This window comes from Ruditapes philippinarum, unplaced genomic scaffold (genome assembly GCF_026571515.1).
Source record: "Ruditapes philippinarum isolate M1 unplaced genomic scaffold, ASM2657151v2 ctg941_1_1_1_1, whole genome shotgun sequence".
Taxonomy (NCBI): Eukaryota; Metazoa; Mollusca; class Bivalvia; order Venerida; family Veneridae; genus Ruditapes; species Ruditapes philippinarum.
In genome coordinates this window covers 69,790-92,123 of record NW_026862330.1, presented here as the reverse complement: position 1 = coordinate 92,123, position 22,334 = coordinate 69,790, and the positions used below count along the sequence as shown (strand labels likewise).

The 22,334-nt window shown below is 32.1% G+C and overlaps 2 protein-coding genes across 2 annotated transcripts in view; one reads left to right on the top strand and one right to left on the bottom strand.

Annotated features, from left to right (window-relative positions):
* LOC132718680 (uncharacterized) overlaps nt 1-22,334 on the bottom strand; it is a 40,319-nt gene that overhangs the window by 6,544 nt on the left and 11,441 nt on the right. Inside the window, exons 4-5 of the mRNA XM_060702394.1 lie at nt 21,057-21,164; nt 20,419-20,496 (exon numbers count right to left, since the gene is read on the bottom strand). Of these exons, the coding sequence (XP_060558377.1) occupies nt 20,419-20,496; nt 21,057-21,164 (186 nt within the window). The remainder of the gene's footprint in view (nt 1-20,418; nt 20,497-21,056; nt 21,165-22,334) is intronic.
* On the top strand, nt 8,763-18,929 carry LOC132718672 (carbohydrate sulfotransferase 11-like). The gene is made up of 3 exons (XM_060702388.1): nt 8,763-9,251; nt 15,262-15,341; nt 16,939-18,929. Exons 1-3 carry the CDS (start codon nt 9,137-9,139, stop codon nt 18,067-18,069), a joined length of 1,326 nt encoding a protein of 441 aa, XP_060558371.1. The 5' UTR covers nt 8,763-9,136; the 3' UTR covers nt 18,070-18,929.

The window sequence follows — 22,334 nt, the reverse complement described above, 5'->3', positions numbered from 1 at the left end:
TCTATGTAGTATTTATAAATTAAATTAGCACTTACATAACTGTGTCAGTTGGGGCCATCATGGTGCTATGTTTTAACCCTTACAGCCACTATATAACACTTTATAATACTGCACATTTGTAGCGTCACTTTTCATTGGATAATTGTGACGTTTATATAGTTTTATATACACGGCTGCTGTCGATTCATGAAGAAATCTTACTTTTTTCTCTATAAAATGGTGTGTGCTGTAATATAAATTCGTATAAACTGCTGTTTGCAATATAACCCTCACCTAGCAGCTCAGGTTATATTAACAAATAGCCGTTTATATAGGGCCATGTAACCTGTCAACAATCTTTATAACTAATAATATACATGTATGGACTTGTCCATCTTTCAATCTGGACAAAATCATTTATCATTTAAGGGAAAATTTCAATTGAATACAGACTGAATAGTGAACCATGATCTTTGTCTGCACTTAAGGGTCTTAACAAATGGCAGATTTCTGTTTTGTGAAAATAATCACATAAACTGTAAAGGAAGATGTACTAAAAATACCATATTTCTAGTATACTTGTTAAGTTATGCATAATGGATGCACTGATTTTTAAGGCCTAATTTGTCCGTGACAATTAATAATAATAAGAGGATTGTACTAATAATATTTAGAGTACTTGTTGTATGCATAATGGTTGCATTGATTTTATAGTGTAATTTCTCTCTGACAACTGATCTCATACATTGACTGTAGCGGACTAACGGTCATTTGTCTCTCAACGCTGATTAATAAAATCATGTGGGTTGGTCACTTGTGGAGAAACTGGTAATCACTGGTAAGTTTTACAGGAAAATTAAGATATGTGGATTGACCAAAAAGATGTGACAAAAAAAGAAACATGTTTTAAAATCAGCAATATGGCTGCATGCCTCCTGATGAGCCAAAATATTTAAAGAAAATCAAACTGAAGAAGTGTGTTCTTATAATGATTTTAAGAAAAGTTAAACCTGTTAAACACAAGTCTGACTGTTTTTCTTATAAACTTAACCAGTAAGACACAAGTCTGACTGTTTTTCTCATTAACTTAACCTGTAAGTCACAAGTCTGACTGTATTTCTCATTAACTTAACCTGTAAGACACAAGTCTGACTGTATTTCTCATTAACTTAACTTGTAAGACACAAGTCTGACTGTATTTCTCATTAACTTAACTTGTAAGACACAAGTCTGACTGTATTTCTCATTAACTTAACCTGTAAGACACAAGTCTGACTGTATTTCTCATTAACTTAACTTGTAAGACACAAGTCTGACTGTATTTCTCATTAACTTAACCTGTAAGACACAAGTCTGACTGTATTTCTCATTAACTTAACTTGTAAGACACAAGCCTGGCTGTATTTCTCATTAACTTAACCTTAAGACACAAGTCTGACTGTATTTCTCATTAACTTAACCTGTAAGACACAAGTTTGACTGTATTTCTCATTAACTTAACATGTAAGACACAAGTCTGACTGTATTTCTCATTAACTTAACTTGTAAGACACAAGCCTGGCTGTATTTCTCATTAACTTAACCTTAAGACACAAGTCTGACTGTATTTCTCATTAAATTAACCTGTAAGACACAAGTTTGACTGTATTTCTCATTAACTTAACATGTAAGACACAAGTCTGACTGTATTTCTCATTAACTTAACTTGTAAGACACAAGTCTGACTGTATTTCTCATTAACTTAACTTGTAAGACACAAGCCTGGCTGTATTTCTCATTAACTTAACCTTAAGACACAAGTCTGACTGTATTTCTCATTAACTTAACCTGTAAGACACAAGTTTGACTGTATTTCTCATTAACTTAACATGTAAGACACAAGTCTGACTGTATTTCTCATTAACTTAACTTGTAAGACACAAGTCTGACTGTATTTCTCATTAACTTAATTGTAAGACACAAGTCTGACTGTATTTCTCATTAACTTAACCTGTAAGACACAAGTCTGACTGTATTTCTCATTAACTTAACTTGTAAGACACAAGTCTGACTGTATTTCTCATTAACTTAATTGTAAGACACAAGTCTGACTGTATTTCTCATTAATTTAACTTGTAAGACACAATTCTGACTGTATTTCTCATTAACCTGTAAGACACATGTCTGACTGTATTTCTCATTAACTTAACCTTAAGACACAAGTCTGACTGTATTTCTCATTAACTTAACCTGTAAGACACAAGTTTGACTGTATTTCTCATTAACTTAACCTTAAGACACAAGTCTGACTGTATTTCTCATTAACTTAACCTGTAAGTCACAATTCTGACTGTATTTCTCATTAACTTAACCTGTAAGACACAAGTCTGACTGTATTTCTCATTAACTTAACTTGTAAGACACAAGTCTGACTGTATTTCTCATTAACTTGTAAGACACATGTCTGACTGTATTTCTCATTAATTTAACTTGTAAGACACAAGTTTGACTGTATTTCTCATTAACTTTACCTTAAGACACAAGTCTGACTGTATTTCTCATTAACTTAACCCGTAAGACACAAGTTTGACTGTATTTCTCATTAACTTAACCTTAAGACACAAGTCTGACTGTATTTCTCATTAACTTAACCTGTAAGACACAAGTTTGACTGTATTTCTCATTAACTTAACCTTAAGACACAAGTCTGACTGTATTTCTCATTAACTTAACCTGTAAGACACAAGTCTGACTGTATTTCTCATTAACTTGTAAGACACAAGTCTGACTGTATTTCTCATTAACCTGTAAGACACAAGTCTGACTGTTTTTCTCATTAACCCGTAAGACACAAGTCTGACTGTATTTCTCATTAACTTAACCTGTAAGACACAAGCCTGGCTGTATTTCTCATTAACTTAACCTGTAAGACACAAGTCTGACTGTATTTCTCATAAACTTAACTTGTAAGACACAAGTTTGACTGTATTTCTCATTAACTTAACCTGTAAGACACAAGTCTGACTGTATTTCTCATTAACTTAACCTGTAAGACACAAGTCTGACTGTATTTCTCATAAACTAAACTTAACTTGTAAGACACAAGTTTGACTGTATTTCTCATTAACTTAACCTGTAAGACACAAGTCTGACTGTATTTCTCATTAACCCATAAGACACAAGTCTGACTGTATTTCTCATTAACTTAACCCGTAAGACACAAGTCTGACTGTATTTCTCATTAACTTAACCTGTAAGACACAAGTCTACTGTATTTCTCATTAACCCGTAAGACACAAGTCTGACTGTATTTCTCATTAACTTAACCTGTAAGACACAAGTCTGACTGTATTTCTCATTAACCCGTAAGACACAAGTCTGACTGTATTTCTCATTAACTTAACCTGTAAGACAAAAGTCTGACTGTATTTCTCATTAACCCGTAAGACACAAGTCTGACTGTATTTCTCATTAACTTAACCTGTAAGACACAAGTCTGACTGTATTTCTCATTAACCCGTAAGACACAAGTCTGACTGTATTTCTCATTAACTTAACTTGTAAGACACAAGTCTGACTGTATTTCTCATTAACCCGTAAGACACAAGTCTGACTGTATTTCTCATTAACTTAACTTGTAAGACACAAGTCTGACTGTATTTCTCATTAACTTAACTTGTAAGACACATGTCTGACTGTATTTCTCATTAACTTAACTTGTAAGACACATGTCTGACTGTATTTCTCATTAACTTAACTTGTAAGACACATGTCTGACTGTATTTCTCATTAACTTAACCATAAGACACAAGTCTGACTGTATTTCTCATTAACTTAACTTGTAAGACACAAGTCTGACTGTATTTCTCATTAACTTAACCTGTAAGACACAAGCCTGGCTGTATTTCTCATTAACTTAACCTGTAAGACACAAGTTTGACTGTATTTCTCATTAACTTAACATGTAAGACACAAGTCTGACTGTATTTCTCATTAACTTAACTTGTAAGACACAAGCCTGGCTGTATTTCTCATTAACTTAACCTTAAGACACAAGTCTGACTGTATTTCTCATTAAATTAACCTGTAAGACACAAGTTTGACTGTATTTCTCATTAACTTAACATGTAAGACACAAGTCTGACTGTATTTCTCATTAACTTAACTTGTAAGACACAAGTCTGACTGTATTTCTCATTAACTTAACTTGTAAGACACAAGTTTGACTGTATTTCTCATTAACTTAACCTTAAGACACAAGTCTGACTGTATTTCTCATTAACTTAACCTGTAAGTCACAAGTCTGACTGTATTTCTCATTAACTTAACCTGTAAGACACAAGTCTGACTGTATTTCTCATTAACTTAACTTGTAAGACACATGTCTGACTGTATTTCTCATTAACTTAATTGTAAGACACAAGTCTGACTGTATTTCTCATTAACTTAACTTGTAAGACACATGTCTGACTGTATTTCTCATTAACTTAACTTGTAAGACACAAGTCTGACTGTATTTCTCATTAACTTAATTGTAAGACACAAGCCTGACTGTATTTCTCATTAATTTAACTTGTAAGACACAATTCTGACTGTATTTCTCATTAACCTGTAAGACACATGTCTGACTGTATTTCTCATTAACTTAACCTTAAGACACAAGTCTGACTGTATTTCTCATTAACTTAACCTGTAAGACACAAGTTTGACTGTATTTCTCATTAACTTAACCTTAAGACACAAGTCTGACTGTATTTCTCATTAACTTAACCTGTAAGTCACAATTCTGACTGTATTTCTCATTAACTTAACCTGTAAGACACAAGTCTGACTGTATTTCTCATTAACTTTACCTTAAGACACAAGTCTGACTGTATTTCTCATTAACTTAACCTTAAGACACAAGTCTGACTTATTTCTCATTAACTTAACCTGTAAGACACATGTCTGACTGTATTTCTCATTAACTTTACCTTAAGACACAAGTCTGACTGTATTTCTCATTAACTTAACCCGTAAGACACAAGTTTGACTGTATTTCTCATTAACTTAACCTTAAGACACAAGTCTGACTGTATTTCTCATTAACTTAACCTGTAAGACACAAGTTTGACTGTATTTCTCATTAACTTAACCTTAAGACACAAGTCTGACTGTATTTCTCATTAACTTAACCTGTAAGACACAAGTCTGACTGTATTTCTCATTAACTTGTAAGACACAAGTCTGACTGTATTTCTCATTAACCTGTAAGACACAAGTCTGACTGTTTTTCTCATTAACCCGTAAGACACAAGTCTGACTGTATTTCTCATTAACTTAACCTGTAAGACACAAGCCTGGCTGTATTTCTCTCATTAACTTAACCTGTAAGACACAAGTCTGACTGTATTTCTCATAAACTTAACTTGTAAGACACAAGTTTGACTGTATTTCTCATTAACTTAACCTGTAAGACACAAGTCTGACTGTATTTCTCATTAACTTAACCTGTAAGACACAAGTCTGACTGTATTTCTCATAAACTTAACTTGTAAGACACAAGTTTGACTGTATTTCTCATTAACTTAACCTGTAAGACACAAGTCTGACTGTATTTCTCATTAACCCATAAGACACAAGTCTGACTGTATTTCTCATTAACTTAACCCGTAAGACACAAGTCTGACTGTATTTCTCATTAACTTAACCTGTAAGACACAAGTCTACTGTATTTCTCATTAACCCGTAAGACACAAGTCTGACTGTATTTCTCATTAACTTAACCTGTAAGACACAAGTCTGACTGTATTTCTCATTAACCCGTAAGACACAAGTCTGACTGTATTTCTCATTAACTTAACCTGTAAGACAAAAGTCTGACTGTATTTCTCATTAACCCGTAAGACACAAGTCTGACTGTATTTCTCATTAACTTAACCTGTAAGACACAAGTCTGACTGTATTTCTCATTAACCCGTAAGACACAAGTCTGACTGTATTTCTCATTAACTTAACTTGTAAGACACAAGTCTGACTGTATTTCTCATTAACCCGTAAGACACAAGTCTGACTGTATTTCTCATTAACTTAACTTGTAAGACACAAGTCTGACTGTATTTCTCATTAACTTAACCTGTAAGACACAAGTCTGACTGTATTTCTCATTAACTTAACTTGTAAGACACAAGTCTGACTGTATTTCTCATTAACTTAACCTGTAAGACACAAGTCTGACTGTATTTCTCATTAACTTAACCAGTAAGACACAAGTCTGACTGTATTTCTCATTAACTTAACTTGTAAGACACAAGTCTGACTGTATTTCTCATTAACTTAACCTGTAAGACACAAGTCTGTCTGTATTTCTCAACCCATCAGATAAACACTGCAAACATCAGAGCATAACAAATGTGACTTTCTAACTGGCAATTAAAGTTGTCATAACTAAGTGCAGCTGTCAATGTAAACAGAAATTAAACTCTGCTTATATGAATGAGACAAACACCCCAACAATTGCATAATTATGCTCCTTTAATATTTCCTAACTCTAGTTCATACAGGCAAACCTGTTTTTTGTGCAGTCCTATACATCTGTGTGCTAAAATTTTAGCATCTTGCATGAACCTTTATGTTACTGAGTTTATTAAAAATAGACTTGTCCACCTTCCATTTATTATCAATCTTGGGGATGTCAAGATGAAAATCTGACTATAGTGGGTCACCAAACAGTCTAAGAGCCTGGTAAGGACTGTACAGGGTCAAGCAGCCTGGCCTGGTTATATCTGGTGGCAAAGGTCAATGGGTACATCAGGCAAAGGGCTTAAACTGCAATCCCTATAACGATTTTTGATCTGAACAATTTAATTCAATGTTGGGCATACTTAATTGGACAACTTCAGCAGTCCCTCCATGATTTACCAGTGTGTGCCCAGTGTACTACTTGGTGTCCTACTGAGCTTCTTACCATTTAACTGTGGTCCTGTGTTACTGGGTGGTGTGTTTCTTTGAATGCCGCCCTTCCTTGTTCAATCAATGTTGATCTTGTTTTTCGTATTTTCAGCAAGGAAGCTAATCTTCATAATTCACCGTACTATAACAATTGATTTTTCGGAAGAGACTAAAAAAAAATTCTGATCAAAACCTTTTTTGATAGACTGGAATCTGAATTATTTTTCGATCATGGAACCAGACTGGGGAAATGTTGAATGTAGAGAAAACTGATTGACAACAAAATCAGTGTCTCATCAAGAGCTGAGAATCCTTCCATGATCATTCAGGGCGGCTTATAATCAATAATCCACTGCCGTAATAATAGAGAGAGAAAAAACAACACACTCACTTAAATACAAGCAGGCAAAATTACTTCACTTCACTAGTTACCGGGGCAACAGCTTTTTTAAAAGGAATCAACACCGAGAATTATCTTTTTTTCTCAGAGGTGGAAGCCTTTTTTGATTTACTGATGAATATCATCTTGCTCACACATTCAAATAGGCTTAACTATCATAATCAATGATGGTTCCATTTTTAAAGATACCTGTATACTATGCTCATCCTCGAGTAAATTTTTTAATCACAGAACTTTATTGAAATCTATGGAATTCTTTCTGAATATGGTTAATTTGAATAAAAGAATAAATTAACTTTATGTATGGGAAGTTGCGTTCCTTATCACAGATAAAGTAAAGTTGGAGACAATTTGAGCAAAGTATATCTTTTAATATCTAAAGTTAGAGGGAGAAAAAAATGATCACAACAATATCCCCTCTTTTTGTGAAATATATAATTAATATGATATGTATAATAACAATGACTTGCCATCATAAAAGACAATATTACAGGAACCCTACACCTGTGCAACTTTTTAAAGTAGTATTAAATTCCTAGATAAACATAAATTAATCGTTATATAGATTGTTAAACGGTTTCTATAATCATAATGTTTTCTGGCAAGAACAATGTCCATATTTATTTGTTTTTATTGTAGGCATACACTATGATGGTTTTTTACATCCTTAAATATTGAAGAAAAAATCAAAAGACAATGTTTAGTTTAGATCTTGAAAAAAAAATGTTCCTAGTAAAAAATAATACATTCTTTATTATTAGTTTTTAAGTCACACAAACTCAGCAAAGGTCATATGGAGACTTCAACTTTACTGGAGGAGGAAGACCTCAGGTGACCCGCCATGCCTTATTTCAGACAACAACAGGCATCAGGGTAAAACCACTGATGGTACCCGGCATAAATGAATCCAACGTACTTGGTTGATTTCAAACTCACAGTGGTGAGGGGCAAGTGGTTTGAAGTCTGAGTGACAGTAACCACTTGGCCACAGATGCCCCCTAAATTATATGTCAGGAACAGATAACAATATACTGTAGATTAGGAACATATAGATGTCAAAAACATACTTTCAAAATGTAATTGTTTGTCACGCAAAAACATAAGGAAAAGTCAAGTTCATAAAATAACATGCCAAGAACTTTCTTTTACAGGAAAATTTCAATTACTATCAGATACAGTTTACGTACAATTCAATTGCAACTGACATTAAATTTCCCTGAAAGTCAAAATTTCTATTAAATTCAATAGAAAAATCAATAGAAATTTCATAAAAAAAAAAAAAAAATCGCAAAAAAACATCATGTCTTCTCTTTAAATTTTCATAACAAAAACCATAATTGTCCATCAAAATGATTTTAATTAAACTGTTGAAAAAATTACATTGACTTAAGTATTCAAATAACAAGTTTTAAACAAGACAATGGTTAACGACCATTATTCAGCCTTAAAAGTTGTCAACATCATCAACGGTTAAAGCCGTCTGCCATCGTATCAGTTAAAGCATTAAGTCAATGCGTCTTCTGCTGAATGTAAGATCAGATGTCAGTTTTAACATACAACACTACTGGACTTTTTTGCCTCCGGGCTAAATTTTCTCATACTGTGGATTTAATCTATACTATCTTAATATCAATTGAAAGTAGAAATTTAAACAATGAGCATAAAGAATTTCAATAAATCTAAATTAACAATCTAAATTAACATTCAACTTTATTGGAAAACTGCCTTGCAGCACATACATAAACTATAGTTAACTGATATCAGTATTATGTATATGTGAGTGACCAAACCTATGCAATATTTTATTTATTTTTATATTTTTTGTTTAAATAAAGGCTAACTGAAGCTATGAGAATTAGCATTAAAAGATGTGGACTATTTATTTTAGTGATCTTTACCTTCACGTTATGGATATGTTTTCAAAATGAACTGCAAACTGAGAATGTTTCAACAGCTATGAAAGGTAAAATTTTCTAATTAATAATTATAACATGGCATAAAAATTATGGTACTCATGATAATCAGAATTATTTAACATATTAATTAATTAATTACAATAATATGATACAAATTCATGATAGGTAATGGTATTACTTTAAAGAACTACACAAGTAATTATTTAAAAAAAAAACTTTTGGAGGGGATACACAAATATTTATACATTTTTTTAAACTTTGGGGGTGGGGGGTGTGTGGATGGGAACAACACATACAAAACTCCAAGTTGGGTTAAAGGAACTCCACTGAGGTCTAATAGCCAAAAATCATAAAATTTGAAATTCTTTCATAAATCAACTTTGTTCACTTAAAATAGAAAACTATGCAATAGATAATAATAATACTCAGACCTAAATTTATGATCAATATTTAATGGGTTCTGGGACCGATTTGAGTGAAATGAGTTGCAACGCTTTTCATTTTGTGATCAATTTGGGCAATTAAATTGACTGTAAACTGGGGAGCTGGTCAAGCAAATGATCTAAAATTTTGTACATAAGTTATTTGTCCAGATCTACATGACAGTTATACAAAATTGTAGAAAAAATATTTTTGGTCCCTTTTAGTAAAAAAAAACCTCATAGGAGTTCCTTTAAATATTAATTTCAACAGTTTTTGGGTAATAGATAAAAGTTATTTGTCAGGTTAGTTTTTAATTCTAATTTGTAAATTAAATTTCTGATAGTTGACAAATTTTCATAAAATATTTGACAGTTACTGGTTACCATAAATTTATGAGCTCATTAAAACAAGTGATTTCTTTCATAAATTTCGAGATTTGCATAATTTAATTATTATTGTCACAACCTAAATATTACTTTTTTCCATTTTCTAGCCTTTTTATCTTGTGAATGGATATATCAAAGACCTAAAAGTACTGATGATAGAAGGTCATTTTTGAAATTTGAAAAAGTTTTGTTTATATTTTTTGTTTGCAATCCAAGTTTTTTTTCCTCAACAATCATTTTTTTTAGGATAATTTATATAGGTAAAATGCTGAATGAAGTTGATACACAAATTCCCTTAACTGTTGGCAGCTCAATTTTCGTATTTTTTTATTGCAATAAAATTCCTTATTAAGTCATTTCGACTGTTCCAACAAATTCTAGGCAGGGGGGAAATCCATTTCACAAATTCAGCAAGTTAAGGGATATCAAATGTATTTATATTCACATCTTGCACAATACCTTACCGACTAATCAATAAACATATGAAATAACATGAACAGTTTAGATAGGATCGGGAAGTAATACGGCACTAATGTAACCTTCAAGCACTCCCCATGAATACAAGAGGAGTGGACAGAATTGTTTTTCACCAGAGGGAACTTTATTTTACAATTATTGTTAACACCTACAGCAAGATCAACTTCAAATCTTATATAAGACATGAAAGTAGTGATATAATGCACAAAATATACATGCGCTATATTTCTATGAGTTTTTAGAATACTAAGAGGATATTTTTTCGTTTGCGTGAAATATGGAATATATTTTCACGAAACATGATAAAATGCCACATATTTTCACGAGCCGGTACGGCGAGTGAAAATATGTGGCATTTTATCATGTTGAGTGAAAATATATACCATATTTAACGGAAAACGAAAAAATAACATTTTTATTTAATTTCATTATCAAAGAAAATGGTAACGAATGCCTTTGCTTGCTACCAACTGCAATTGTACAGAGCGCAGTAATTTATGCGTAAGCACGCGCTGTTTGGCGCTACATTGTGACGTCATGTAAAACAAGAGGGCCATGATGGCCCTGAGGTCGCTCACCTGTATATAGGCCCCCCAACCCCCATCCCCCCGCCAAACGTTGCAGGGCCAATTTAACCAAAGGGCTTTTATTTGCACAAACTTGGTAGACACCCATAAGAAGATGTTTCATGCTAAACATCTAAGCTCTAGCTCATTGGGCTATTTAAAAGAAGATTTTTTTTAAGTTTTTACTATACACATATAGTTAAAAACAATGACACCCCTGGGGCCGGGCCAGTTATGACCCCAGGGTTTTTATTTGAACAAACTTTGTAGACACTTACTAGAATATGTTTCATGCTTAATATCTAAACTCTAGCTATTTGGGTTTTTTCAAAGAAGATTTTAAGTTTTTGCTCTACACATATAAGGAAAATCAATGACCCCGGGGCGGGGCCAATTTTGACCCCAGGTCTTTTATTTGAACAAACTTGGTAGACACCTATTAGAACATGTTTGATGCTAAATATCTTAACCATAGCTCTTTGAGTTCTTTAAAAGAAGATTTTTTAAGTTTTTACTATATGCATATATAGGGAAAATCAATGACCCCCCTGGGCGGGGTCAATTTTGACCCCAGGGCTTTTATTTGAACAAACTTGGTAGACACTTATTAGAACATGTTTCATGCTAAATATCTTAGCTCTAACTCTTTTGGTTCTTTAAAAGAAGATTTTTTAAGTTTTTACTATATGCATATAGGGAAAATCAATGACCCCCTGGGGGGCCAATTTTGACCCCAGGGCTTTTCTTTGAACAAACTTGGTAGACACCTATTAGAACATGTTTGATGCTCAATATCTTAGCCATAGCTCTTTGAGTTCTTTAAAAGAAGATTTTTTTAGTTTTTACTATATGCATATAGGGAAAATCAATGACCCCCCCGGGGCGGGGCCAATTTTGACCCCAGGGCTTTTATTTGAACAAACTTGGTAGACAATCACTAGAAGATGTTTCATGCCAAATATCTTAGCTCTAGCTCTTTGGGTTCTTTAAAAGAAGATTTTTTAAGTTTTTACTATATGCATATAGGGAAAATCAATGACCCCCCGGGGCGGGGCCAATATTGACCCTAGGGCTTTTATTTGAACAAACTTGGTAGACACTCACTAGAAGATGTTTCATGCCAAATATCTAAGCTCTAGCTCTTATGGTTTTTTAAAAGAAGATATTTAAAGTTTTTTCTTTCGGTTGCCATGGCAACCAGAGTTCTGCATGGAATTAAATTCTTTGAACAATTTTTAAAGGTGACCACCAAAGGAACATTCCTGTGAAGTTTGGATGAAATTGGCCTTGTGGTTTATGAGGAGATGTCATTTAAAGTAAAAGTTTACGGACGACGGACGACGGACGACGGACGGACGACGGACGACGGACGCCGGACGAAAAGCGATCACAAAAGCTCACCCTGTCACTTTGTGACAGGTGAGCTAAAAACAACTCTTTAAACGTCTGTACAACGTTAATTACTGAATTAAAGATATTGGTGTTCGGATTAATTTTCTTAGTTAGACCATTGTCTATCATGCTAGATAGTTTTCAAAACAATATTCAAGAAAAAGTTTTTTTGTTTTCATCAGATTTTTCAAACAAACGGCGAAAGAAGTCCCTTAAAATAAATATGAGTTTTGACTCCGCCCTCTTTCATATTTTTAAAGAATATGAAATATATTTGATTGATATAGCACCATATTTCATGGGTAAAATTAAATAATAAACTTTATTGACCCTTAAGCTTAAAGCTCTTTAACAGCTACATGTGACACAACATGAAACAGACAGAAGCACACATGCACAGACAGACCGACAAGGGGAAATAAAAAGTACACAAACTTTCAGTCAGAATTCAAAATAAACATGCGTTAGTAAGCAAATACCAATTTATCCAAAATCTCGTAAGACTTAAGTGCTTGAAGGTCACGTCACATTAATTAAAGTAACACACTTGGCAAAATCTCGTTATTTCAAGGAAGTTCAACTAATTGTTCAACAGTTACTATAAATTACAACTAAAACCTTAAAGTGCCTTATTTTAACCTTTTTTCTCTATATATAATTATGAATGGAGCCTTTTAACACTACTACAATTATGTCTACTTTCTTTATGTTGAAACACTTTTCTTACTGTCTTAAATATACTAAAACAGAGATCTTTTTATATTAACAGTCCATTGCAAATTTTGTTTTTGGAATAAATGAAAGGGCAAATTGCAATTTGAATTTGGCGCATTTATACTGGTACATATTGATATTTCACTTGGCAATAATAAAGTTCTCCAAAATGAAATTAAAGAAATTTTTCAAGTTGGTCTGAGTAAGTCATGCAGTTTGACCAATCTTTATGTATGTCTGATTTGTTGGGTTTTTTTATGATTTCTTTTTCTTTATGTTTTTTTTTTATTTTTAATCAAAAAATTTTTTTTGGAAAGAATACATTTCCTTCAAACCAAATATTTGTTAAGCTTAACTTAATTTATTTTTACACAAATTACTGATATTCCTTCACATTATTTGACACCCTTGACATCTTAAATGGACTTTTTTTTTATCTTTTTTTTTACCATTTTTCAATATGTACAAAACAATTCATCACTTTAAATGATGATTTTAAAATATAACTTGACTGTCAATTACAAACAATTCACACCATGATCAGCTGAAAGTGCTGACTGATCTTGGGTCTGCACTGGTTACATGGGTGGCATCACTTCCTGTCATTGGTTACACAATGGGAAGCTTAGCAAGTACAAAATATACATGTTTATTTAGTTTATTCTTTGTTTCGTTCTAGTTCGCCAGTTTGTCTGCCAATGAAATCACTCTATTTTGTTTTAATTTTGCCAAAATATTTACCATACAGTGCTGTAACTCAACTGTATGTATTAAATTTGTACATTAAATGAGCCCATTTAATAGACTCCACCTATTAACATAATGCAGTCAATTTGAATGGGCGGTGCTAACTGTCTGTCACTTCACTTTGTTCGCTCGAAAATTTATTTCTTAAAACTCTGTATATAAACTATAGATGGCAGATGATTTCAAATACAAATTGAAATATCAAATGAATGAATTCTAAAATACTGTAACTTGTGTATTAACATGTACTAAAGTAACTTAATTAATTCATAATGAAAGTAGAACATGTTTCATTGTGTGTTTTTTTTTTTAAAGACAATTACTATACATACTGTATAAGCGATTAATTTTACTATACATATATGAAGCTTTTTATATTGTCATTTTTGTAGCATTAATTTTATTTCTTTAAAAAAAAACTAATAATAATTAAAAATTGAAATACAAAGGTTTCTAAGCTTTAAAAAACAAAACAAACATAGCCAAAGATGTTTCACATTAAGTCTGTTCCAATGTTAATTTCTTTTCATGTTTTCACCAAGCCTGCCGTGGCGGCGGCAATAGAATCTACAAAATTTAATGTAATCAGTAGCCAATCAAGATCAGTTAGCACCAACAGTCAGCACAATATTCAATGCCATCTGATCATGGTCTGCACTGTTCACTATTCAGTACCAGCGTCGGAACCCACGTTACACATTCTGTATATAACTACATTTAATATTAATATTTACCGAAACATGTATACGATAAATAGCCTGAGTTACTGAGGATGAGTCAGTACATACAATTTTGAAATTTTCCCTAAAAATGATGAAATGTTTTTGTCTGTTTCTCTTTAAATACTGTTAAATCATAACTGCTACACCCCTTATATCATAATGCACAGTAGGGAATAAATATAATTTGAATATAAAAGGTCAAACAAAAATTTTGATAGTTTGACACAGTTAAGATCTAAAACATTGTATTTGGGGATTTTCACAATCATACTGTAAATTGGGTATTATTTGCGACATTTTAACTTTCGCTATTATTCGCAAATCGGTTGCGTCAACAAATTCATAATGCTGTGTAAATTTTACACCATAACATGCATCATACAAAATAAATATCCAATAACAAAATTGTCTGAATCATGATTTAGTTTGATAATAAAATTGAAAATAATATGTGCAATGTTTTTTCTCATAAAAATAAAGGTATAAATGTTTTAAAAGACCCTGGCTTTATACTGGTGACGAAGGCTACCTGCTTTTGGTTTCAGCAGAGTAACGCCTGAAGACATACATGTATTTCAGATAGTTTTACATACAATTTGAAATTGTTAGTCATTTCATTTTATATTACAGGAATAAGGAAAGGTGCGTCAAAGGTCATTGTAAAGAAGAATAGAGACGAGGTGTCAAAAACATTACAAGAAAAACATCAGGTATGGTAATACCACAGAAGCTGGTATTGCATGTTTATTTCCAGTCGAAACAAAGGAAAGTTCAAAACTATATAACCTTGTTATTCCATTAAAAAACATAAAACAGATATAATCCGAGCATGTGAACAGAAATATCTTCATAACTATTTATAGTATGGAACAGTCAATTTTAATACTATATAGGTAAAAGAAATGTAGCATGTTCTGATTGATTGTACTTTCAACTGATAATTGTAAAAGCGAAAATTAAATATCGTAATAGCTCAATCAGTAGAGCACTAAGCTCTGAAGGAACCTACTTCGTGGCGAAGGCTAACTGGCTTTAATTTTTGTTGATTTTTGTGCACATCCTTGCAACCTAGTCCAGACTAAATACTGGTTGGTGCCTTAAAATACCAGCATATAATTTAATATCAAATTTGTTATACCCCAATAATCTTAAAATGGACTCGTCCATTGTTCTTTCTGGACAAAAACATTCATGATTCATCATCTAAGGGAAATTTTCAATTTAAGTATTGAGAGAATTAAAGCGAAAACAGTGTAGAGCATGAGCAGACCACACGGGTGTGCGGGCTAATCTTGGTCTCTGTGGGTTGGGTCTGCACTGGTCACCTGTGTAGAATAAGTTCACACAATCAGGCTTAAAGTTTCAACATTCAACAATTGAAAAGTGTCCGACAAATTTAACATACAACAGCACAAATGCTATATAGCTATATTTATTATTTTATTTTATTTTTATCATTTATATGTACATTATTTTATGTATATAAATCTATATACATGTACATTGCACATTATTATTTCTATATAGTTCACACATATTTTATAACTTACACATTTTTCTGCTGAAACTGTGTCAATGGCTTTGACCTGCTCTGAATTCAACTAAGGCCATTATAAAATATGAGTAGGATTGCAAATATGAAATCTGATGTCACTTTCGAGTCATAATTGTCGCTTGACTGTTCAGGAATATAATGTACACTTTAAAGTCATTGTGCATACATTTGAGTTCAATTATAAATAATAATAATTAAGAGCTTTGTTAAGTCCTTCCTTAAGTCAAACACATTGAAGGAAGAATATTGTAGTATTCTAGGAAACACAAGATCCACTGCCTAGTACGGACCACAATTTCTAAAGTCAAACACATTTAAGGAAGACTTTTAGAGTAAAGATTTCTCCTACAAAACATAATTTTTTGGCAACAAATGAAATTTAAATTTCATATTTGACCTTGATGGTCAAGGTCAATTAAAGGTCAAGGTCACATTTGAATTAATCATTCTGTTGGTTTTGTCATGTGTTAATATAAGGGCTATTTTTGCTTATTTTGTCCTTTTTATGTCATTTATGTGGATTGTATTTGTAAGTGTCATTTGGAAAGTGAGTGTCGTTTGCAAAGTGTAAATAACATTTTTTGTTCACTTCACAATATTTTTCTCTTAAATACATTTTCGTAATTTTAATGAAAATATTAAAGCATAAATCTGGAAGTATGCTGCTTTAAATACTCTCACACTGGATTTATTTACCATTTTCTCACATGTGATATTTTCAAACTTCTACTAATTTTTCCGCCTATTTTCAGGTAAAAATTCCAATAGAAAAGTCACCGCCAGTGCTTCTGGCTGGAAGGATGAGTGTAAAATGCCAAGATTACCTGCCAACTTTACGGAAGAGGACTCAGAAATTCCCAATAACAACAAACGCCCACTACAATCTTTTCTTCTGTCCTATGTGTAAACTAGCATCCACATATTGGACGAAGTTTTTTAAGATGTTAGACATGTACAATAATGATACCAGTATTCTCTCACCGTACGATATCCCTCTAAGTAATGCCAAACCAACTGGAGAAAGATTACAAATTGCTGTAGGTACGTCCGGGACGCCGTATGACAATTACTTTAAATTCATGTTTGTACGAGATCCATATGCACGGATTTTGTCTGCTTACGTTGATAAAATATTTGCCCCAAATCCGACATTTTGGGAAATTTGGAGGAATATTCTTCGTAAGCTTAAAATAGATACAGTACATAGACATGGAAAGACAAAATGTAGGTCAGATGTATCATTTGAGGAATATGTCAAAACTGTCGTAGTATCTCATATACAAAATGCAGAATTCGGTTCAGCAGACTGTCACGACTCAAATTACCTCAGTACCTGCCATCCATGTGAACTTAAGATGAACTTTGTTGGAAAAATGGAGCAATTTGCCACTGATTCCTATTTCTTATACGAAAAACTAAACTTAAGTAGAGCAATAGAAACATTAACCAAGCAAGGGAAACAATTAGCTGATGAAGATGCACTACAAGACACAGTTACTTCCCCTTTTGCATGGAAAGCTACAATCAAGCGGTGTATACCCTGGCTTGAAGCTCTCAAAAGAATATGGAAAAAATTACAAATTCGAGGTGTGATAGGAAAGGAAGAGTTACCTTTAACTGCAGAACAAGCTGAAAATATAAGTGTACAAGAGTTCATTAACCTTGTACGGACAACGAAAGAGAAAACGCCATATAGTGAGAGAAAAAAACAGAGGACTGAGGCTCTAATTGAAATATATAGTAGTGTTAAACCGGAGTTATTAGAACAACTTAAACATATCTATAAACATGATTTTGATTTCTTTGAGTATGATAACAATCCAAGCACTATTTTTAATGTCAGTAGAAAAGATATTCAGTATTACGGGTATCTAGATTTATAACGGGTAATAACTAAAACAGCCACACATCTGACAATCATAGTATTAAACCAGTCTTTCAATAAAGGTATTCATTTTGACTTTCAGTTTAGTACAAGAAATTATACTTTTTTATAGATATATCACGATACTGTTTTGACAGGGTACATCATTTTCTTAGGTCATCAACCATTTTCATATGTGGAAGCATATAAATACAAACTATAAATATTTCTTGAGTACAAACAGGGTACTTTCTTTATATGAACAGGGTCTAGATGACAGTATTAATTATGTATTTGTTGCCATGGCAACCACATTTCTCAACACATGAGGAAAATAAAACAATGTGCATAATCTCCATATTACCATCTATTAACTTTTCAAATTTCAAGAAAATTTTATGTAGTTTTTAATTCATGGTATTCAACATCAAGTGTTTGCTTATTTCTAGTGAGCTTGTTAGTTTCTGCTGAAGAATTTGGTCACATGGAAGAAGGGCAAATATTATATTAGCTTATCCAATGAACCTCTATGAGGACTTATTAGCAGATAATCATCATAATAAAACTTACTAAATAATTTTCTTTATGAAATGTGTTGTTTTTTTTCTCCCGGAACAACAATGTTATTGCTTTTTTCCACACAAAAATCAGGCCACTGAGCACAAGAAATTAGGACATTGCCCCTAGGCCCATGCAAGCATGATCCCCTGACACCATACCATGCAGCCAGAACTCTGCTTGTTCTTCTCAACTCATATAAACTTTAATTATATTCATTATATTTATAATGTCATGTGAATAAATACTTTACTTGAGAGGCTTCAGTATTGAAACCATGTGATACATTGATTCTCATATTGCCTTGTTTAAATGTTTCAACAGTTAATGATAAAAATATTAAAATGATTGTATGTACTCAAATCACGCTAAAATGACATTTACTAAAGTCTTAGCATAAATTTCTGGATAAATTCCATATATTTTGGATTTGAACAGTAAATATATCTGTATATTTTAAACAAAATTTATACACAAACATAATCACCAAGTAGTTTTAAAACTACCATTCTTAGCCAATTTCAATACAAACTGGAAGCTACAATAACAGATTTTCTGGATATTGTATGATTGAAACAAGTCTAAGTCATTCATTTCATTTGTTCCTAAATGTTCCCATAGTTCACTGTAACAACTATTGTGAAATCTAACAGCTTTAACCTGACCCACGCGGGTCAAGTTAGGTAACCTTCATTTTTTTCTTTATAAGAAGAAAAGTTTTTTTCCTTTTACTGCCTGTTGTATCTACTTTGAGGACATTTACAGAATAATGAATGAAAAATTCAAAACTAAGAAATGAAAATTTTGCCTGTGTCTCCCTTTAAGAAAAACGTGTTTGGTAAAAAATATATATCCTCGGACCAGATTCTGGTTAGTAAAAAAATTTTCTTTAAAGGTTTACCAATTCAATTTAGGAAGGGTAGTATTCTAAAAATAAATTGTTAATAAAGCTATATCACATGACAAATTTCATGACCTTTGTTATTGTCAAATGTACATAGACTCTATTACAATATTATAACGAAGAACAAACAAGATATCCTAATAAATTTGTGATACATTTTCAGCAGCAACCAATTATGATCTAAAGCCCTATGTAAAGTTTTAAAACGATTCCCTTGTTTTGAAGACTGATTTTAATCTTTAAGTTTAATGAAGAATCCATATCAAAGTTAGATAAGTGACCTACAAGATCTGTGACAGTGAGATATGTTTTAAGTATAAAGTGAACACCTTCAATTGTTTTTAAGACTGATGTTGCTTGCAAACTTTAACCAAGAATTTTCTATGTTCTAAGTTCACAAGGGGCCATAAAGATAAAATCCATGCCAGAGATATTGGCCTTTGACATTGACCTCTCATAATGATCTTGAAAACAAGTACAAGTGTTAAGTTTAAACTGAAAATCTTCAGTAGTTTTGAAGAATGATATTGCATACAAAACTTTGACTAAAGAGTTCACAAAGGCCATAATTCTGTCAAAATCCTTGGTGACCACCTATAATGATCTCAGTGTGTGAAGATACAAGCTAATATCTTCAATGGTTCATGAGATGGCTGTACAAAAAGTTGCAGAAAAACTTTAACTAAAATGTTACTCTAACGCAAACACTGACACCTGGGTAAGTAGGAGAGCCCCGTTTCTTCGAATAGTCGAGCAAAAAAAAAAAATCTTTACCCATGAGATGGCTGTACAAAAAGTTGCAGAAAAACTTTAACTAAAATGTTACTCTAACGCAAACACTGACACCTGGGTAAGTAGGAGAGCCCTGTTTCTTCGAATAGTCGAGCAAAAAAAAAAAATCTTTACCATTTTCATTGCCTTCCTGCTGTTTTCCCTGATATCTTGTTGAACACCCTCTGCTGTGATACTGTCACTTAAACTGGGCTGAAATATATAAATCTAGGCTGAATATATATATAAATATATAAATCTAGGCTGAATATATATATAAATATATAAATCTAGGCTGAATATATATATAAATATATAAATCTAGGCTGAATATATATATATAAATATATAAATCTAGGCTGAATATATATATAAATATATAAATCTAGGCTGAATATATATATAAATATATAAATCTAGGCTGAATATATATATAAATATATAAATCTACTAACACTCAATGTCCAAGATCAGTTGTCACAGAGAAATTCTGCCTCACCTAAGGATTGAAATAACAACCTCTGGACACACACACTATTAAGCTAAGCTGGCAAAAAAAAGGAGAGACATACTGAAATCTTTTAAAGATAACAAGTCAAGCAAATCAATTACACATATTTAGTAGAATTTATGTTAACGCCTGTCTTGAAAAGTATGAACTATGGGAGATATAGACTTCATGACTGTGGTGTTCACTTAGTAACTAATAATTTGATCTTACACTGAAACATGTATAATCTTAAAAGTAAAACTAACAAATCAGAAATGCATACCGGCATATCAAGAGTTGACAATCTACGTTTGGTGTTGGTTTGGTCCTGCAGGGCTTCACGACCTCTGACCTTGCCATGTTTCGTAGGACTTTCATCAACTGATCGGTTCTGAAAAAAGTTCAATAAAAATTATTAGTCTATGTTAAATACCTACATAATATTATGTCCCTACATTATAATTATTGTATTTCTATCTCTGAGTACTGCAAACCCCTCTTGCGAGTGTTATAGGCAGAAAACAAATACAATACAGATGAAATACAAGTGCAACATTGTTCATATAACATCATTTTGTTGAATATATGGTTAAATACAAATATGAAATGAAACAGGCATGATGTAAAAATACCTAAAATCGGATTTCACACAACCAGATCACATTTCATACTTCCCTGCATCATGTGATACAGGCGTAACAAAATTCCAACAAATACAACTTCCAGATCAAAGTAAGTAGTCTTAATAACCATTAAGGACCATTTTACATCAGATTCTATTTGCCATTAATCTATTTATTTGTTGTTCTTTTTATTTACAAAGAAAGAAATTATCATCTCAGCAAAAACTTAATCTTAATTTATGCTATATCGCATAGATATATGCCATTATATCATCACCTTAGTGCAATAACTGTTTAACTCAAATTATATTTAAAGGACTTACTAGAGTAACCTGTTACTGCACTGAGGTGCTGATATGTCTTTCATAACAACTTTGATAAAGTACATACCTTTAACCACACACGTTTTCAACCTTGCATTGTATTTATAGAAATTTCCTATACATATAACATTTCATAATTTTTTAAATGAAGCAGATTGCCAATACTAAATACATAAATCTTACATAACATGATATATATATGATGGATTTTTATATAGATTATCGAGACCAAACCAAAATGCCACTCATAAATGTTAACAACATGTACTAACTACCGGTAAATTGTTTCAACAATTTTCTAGGAAGAAAATAAAACACCTGTGTCACTTAAAAAACATTTTAACAGATTTTAAAAACTTGAGTCTAAGAAGAAAAATACATTGTAGAACACCTGTAGTTAGTTCATTTTATAAATGATATGCACTTAATAGCAATTGTATCAAATTTCTAACATTGCATATGACTAGAGCTGTCATTGATCCATTGCAAAGCTTATTGACGATACATCGATATCGGATGACAAATATTGGCGATACACCAATATATCGATATATATACTCCTAATTTCTTGTATATAATTCACTTTCATACCGGTTTAAATGATTTTAGTAAAAT

Bases quoted from the DNA above. Each gene is read 5' to 3' on its own strand.
- LOC132718672 (XM_060702388.1), top strand. From the start codon at position 9,137: ATGAGAATTAGCATTAAAAGATGTGGACTATTTATTTTAGTGATCTTT. The intron at 9,252-15,261 runs GTAAAATTTTCT...TTTATATTACAG, and splicing joins TGTTTCAACAGCTATGAAAG to GAATAAGGAAAGGTGCGTCA. The intron at 15,342-16,938 runs GTATGGTAATAC...GCCTATTTTCAG, and splicing joins CATTACAAGAAAAACATCAG to GTAAAAATTCCAATAGAAAA.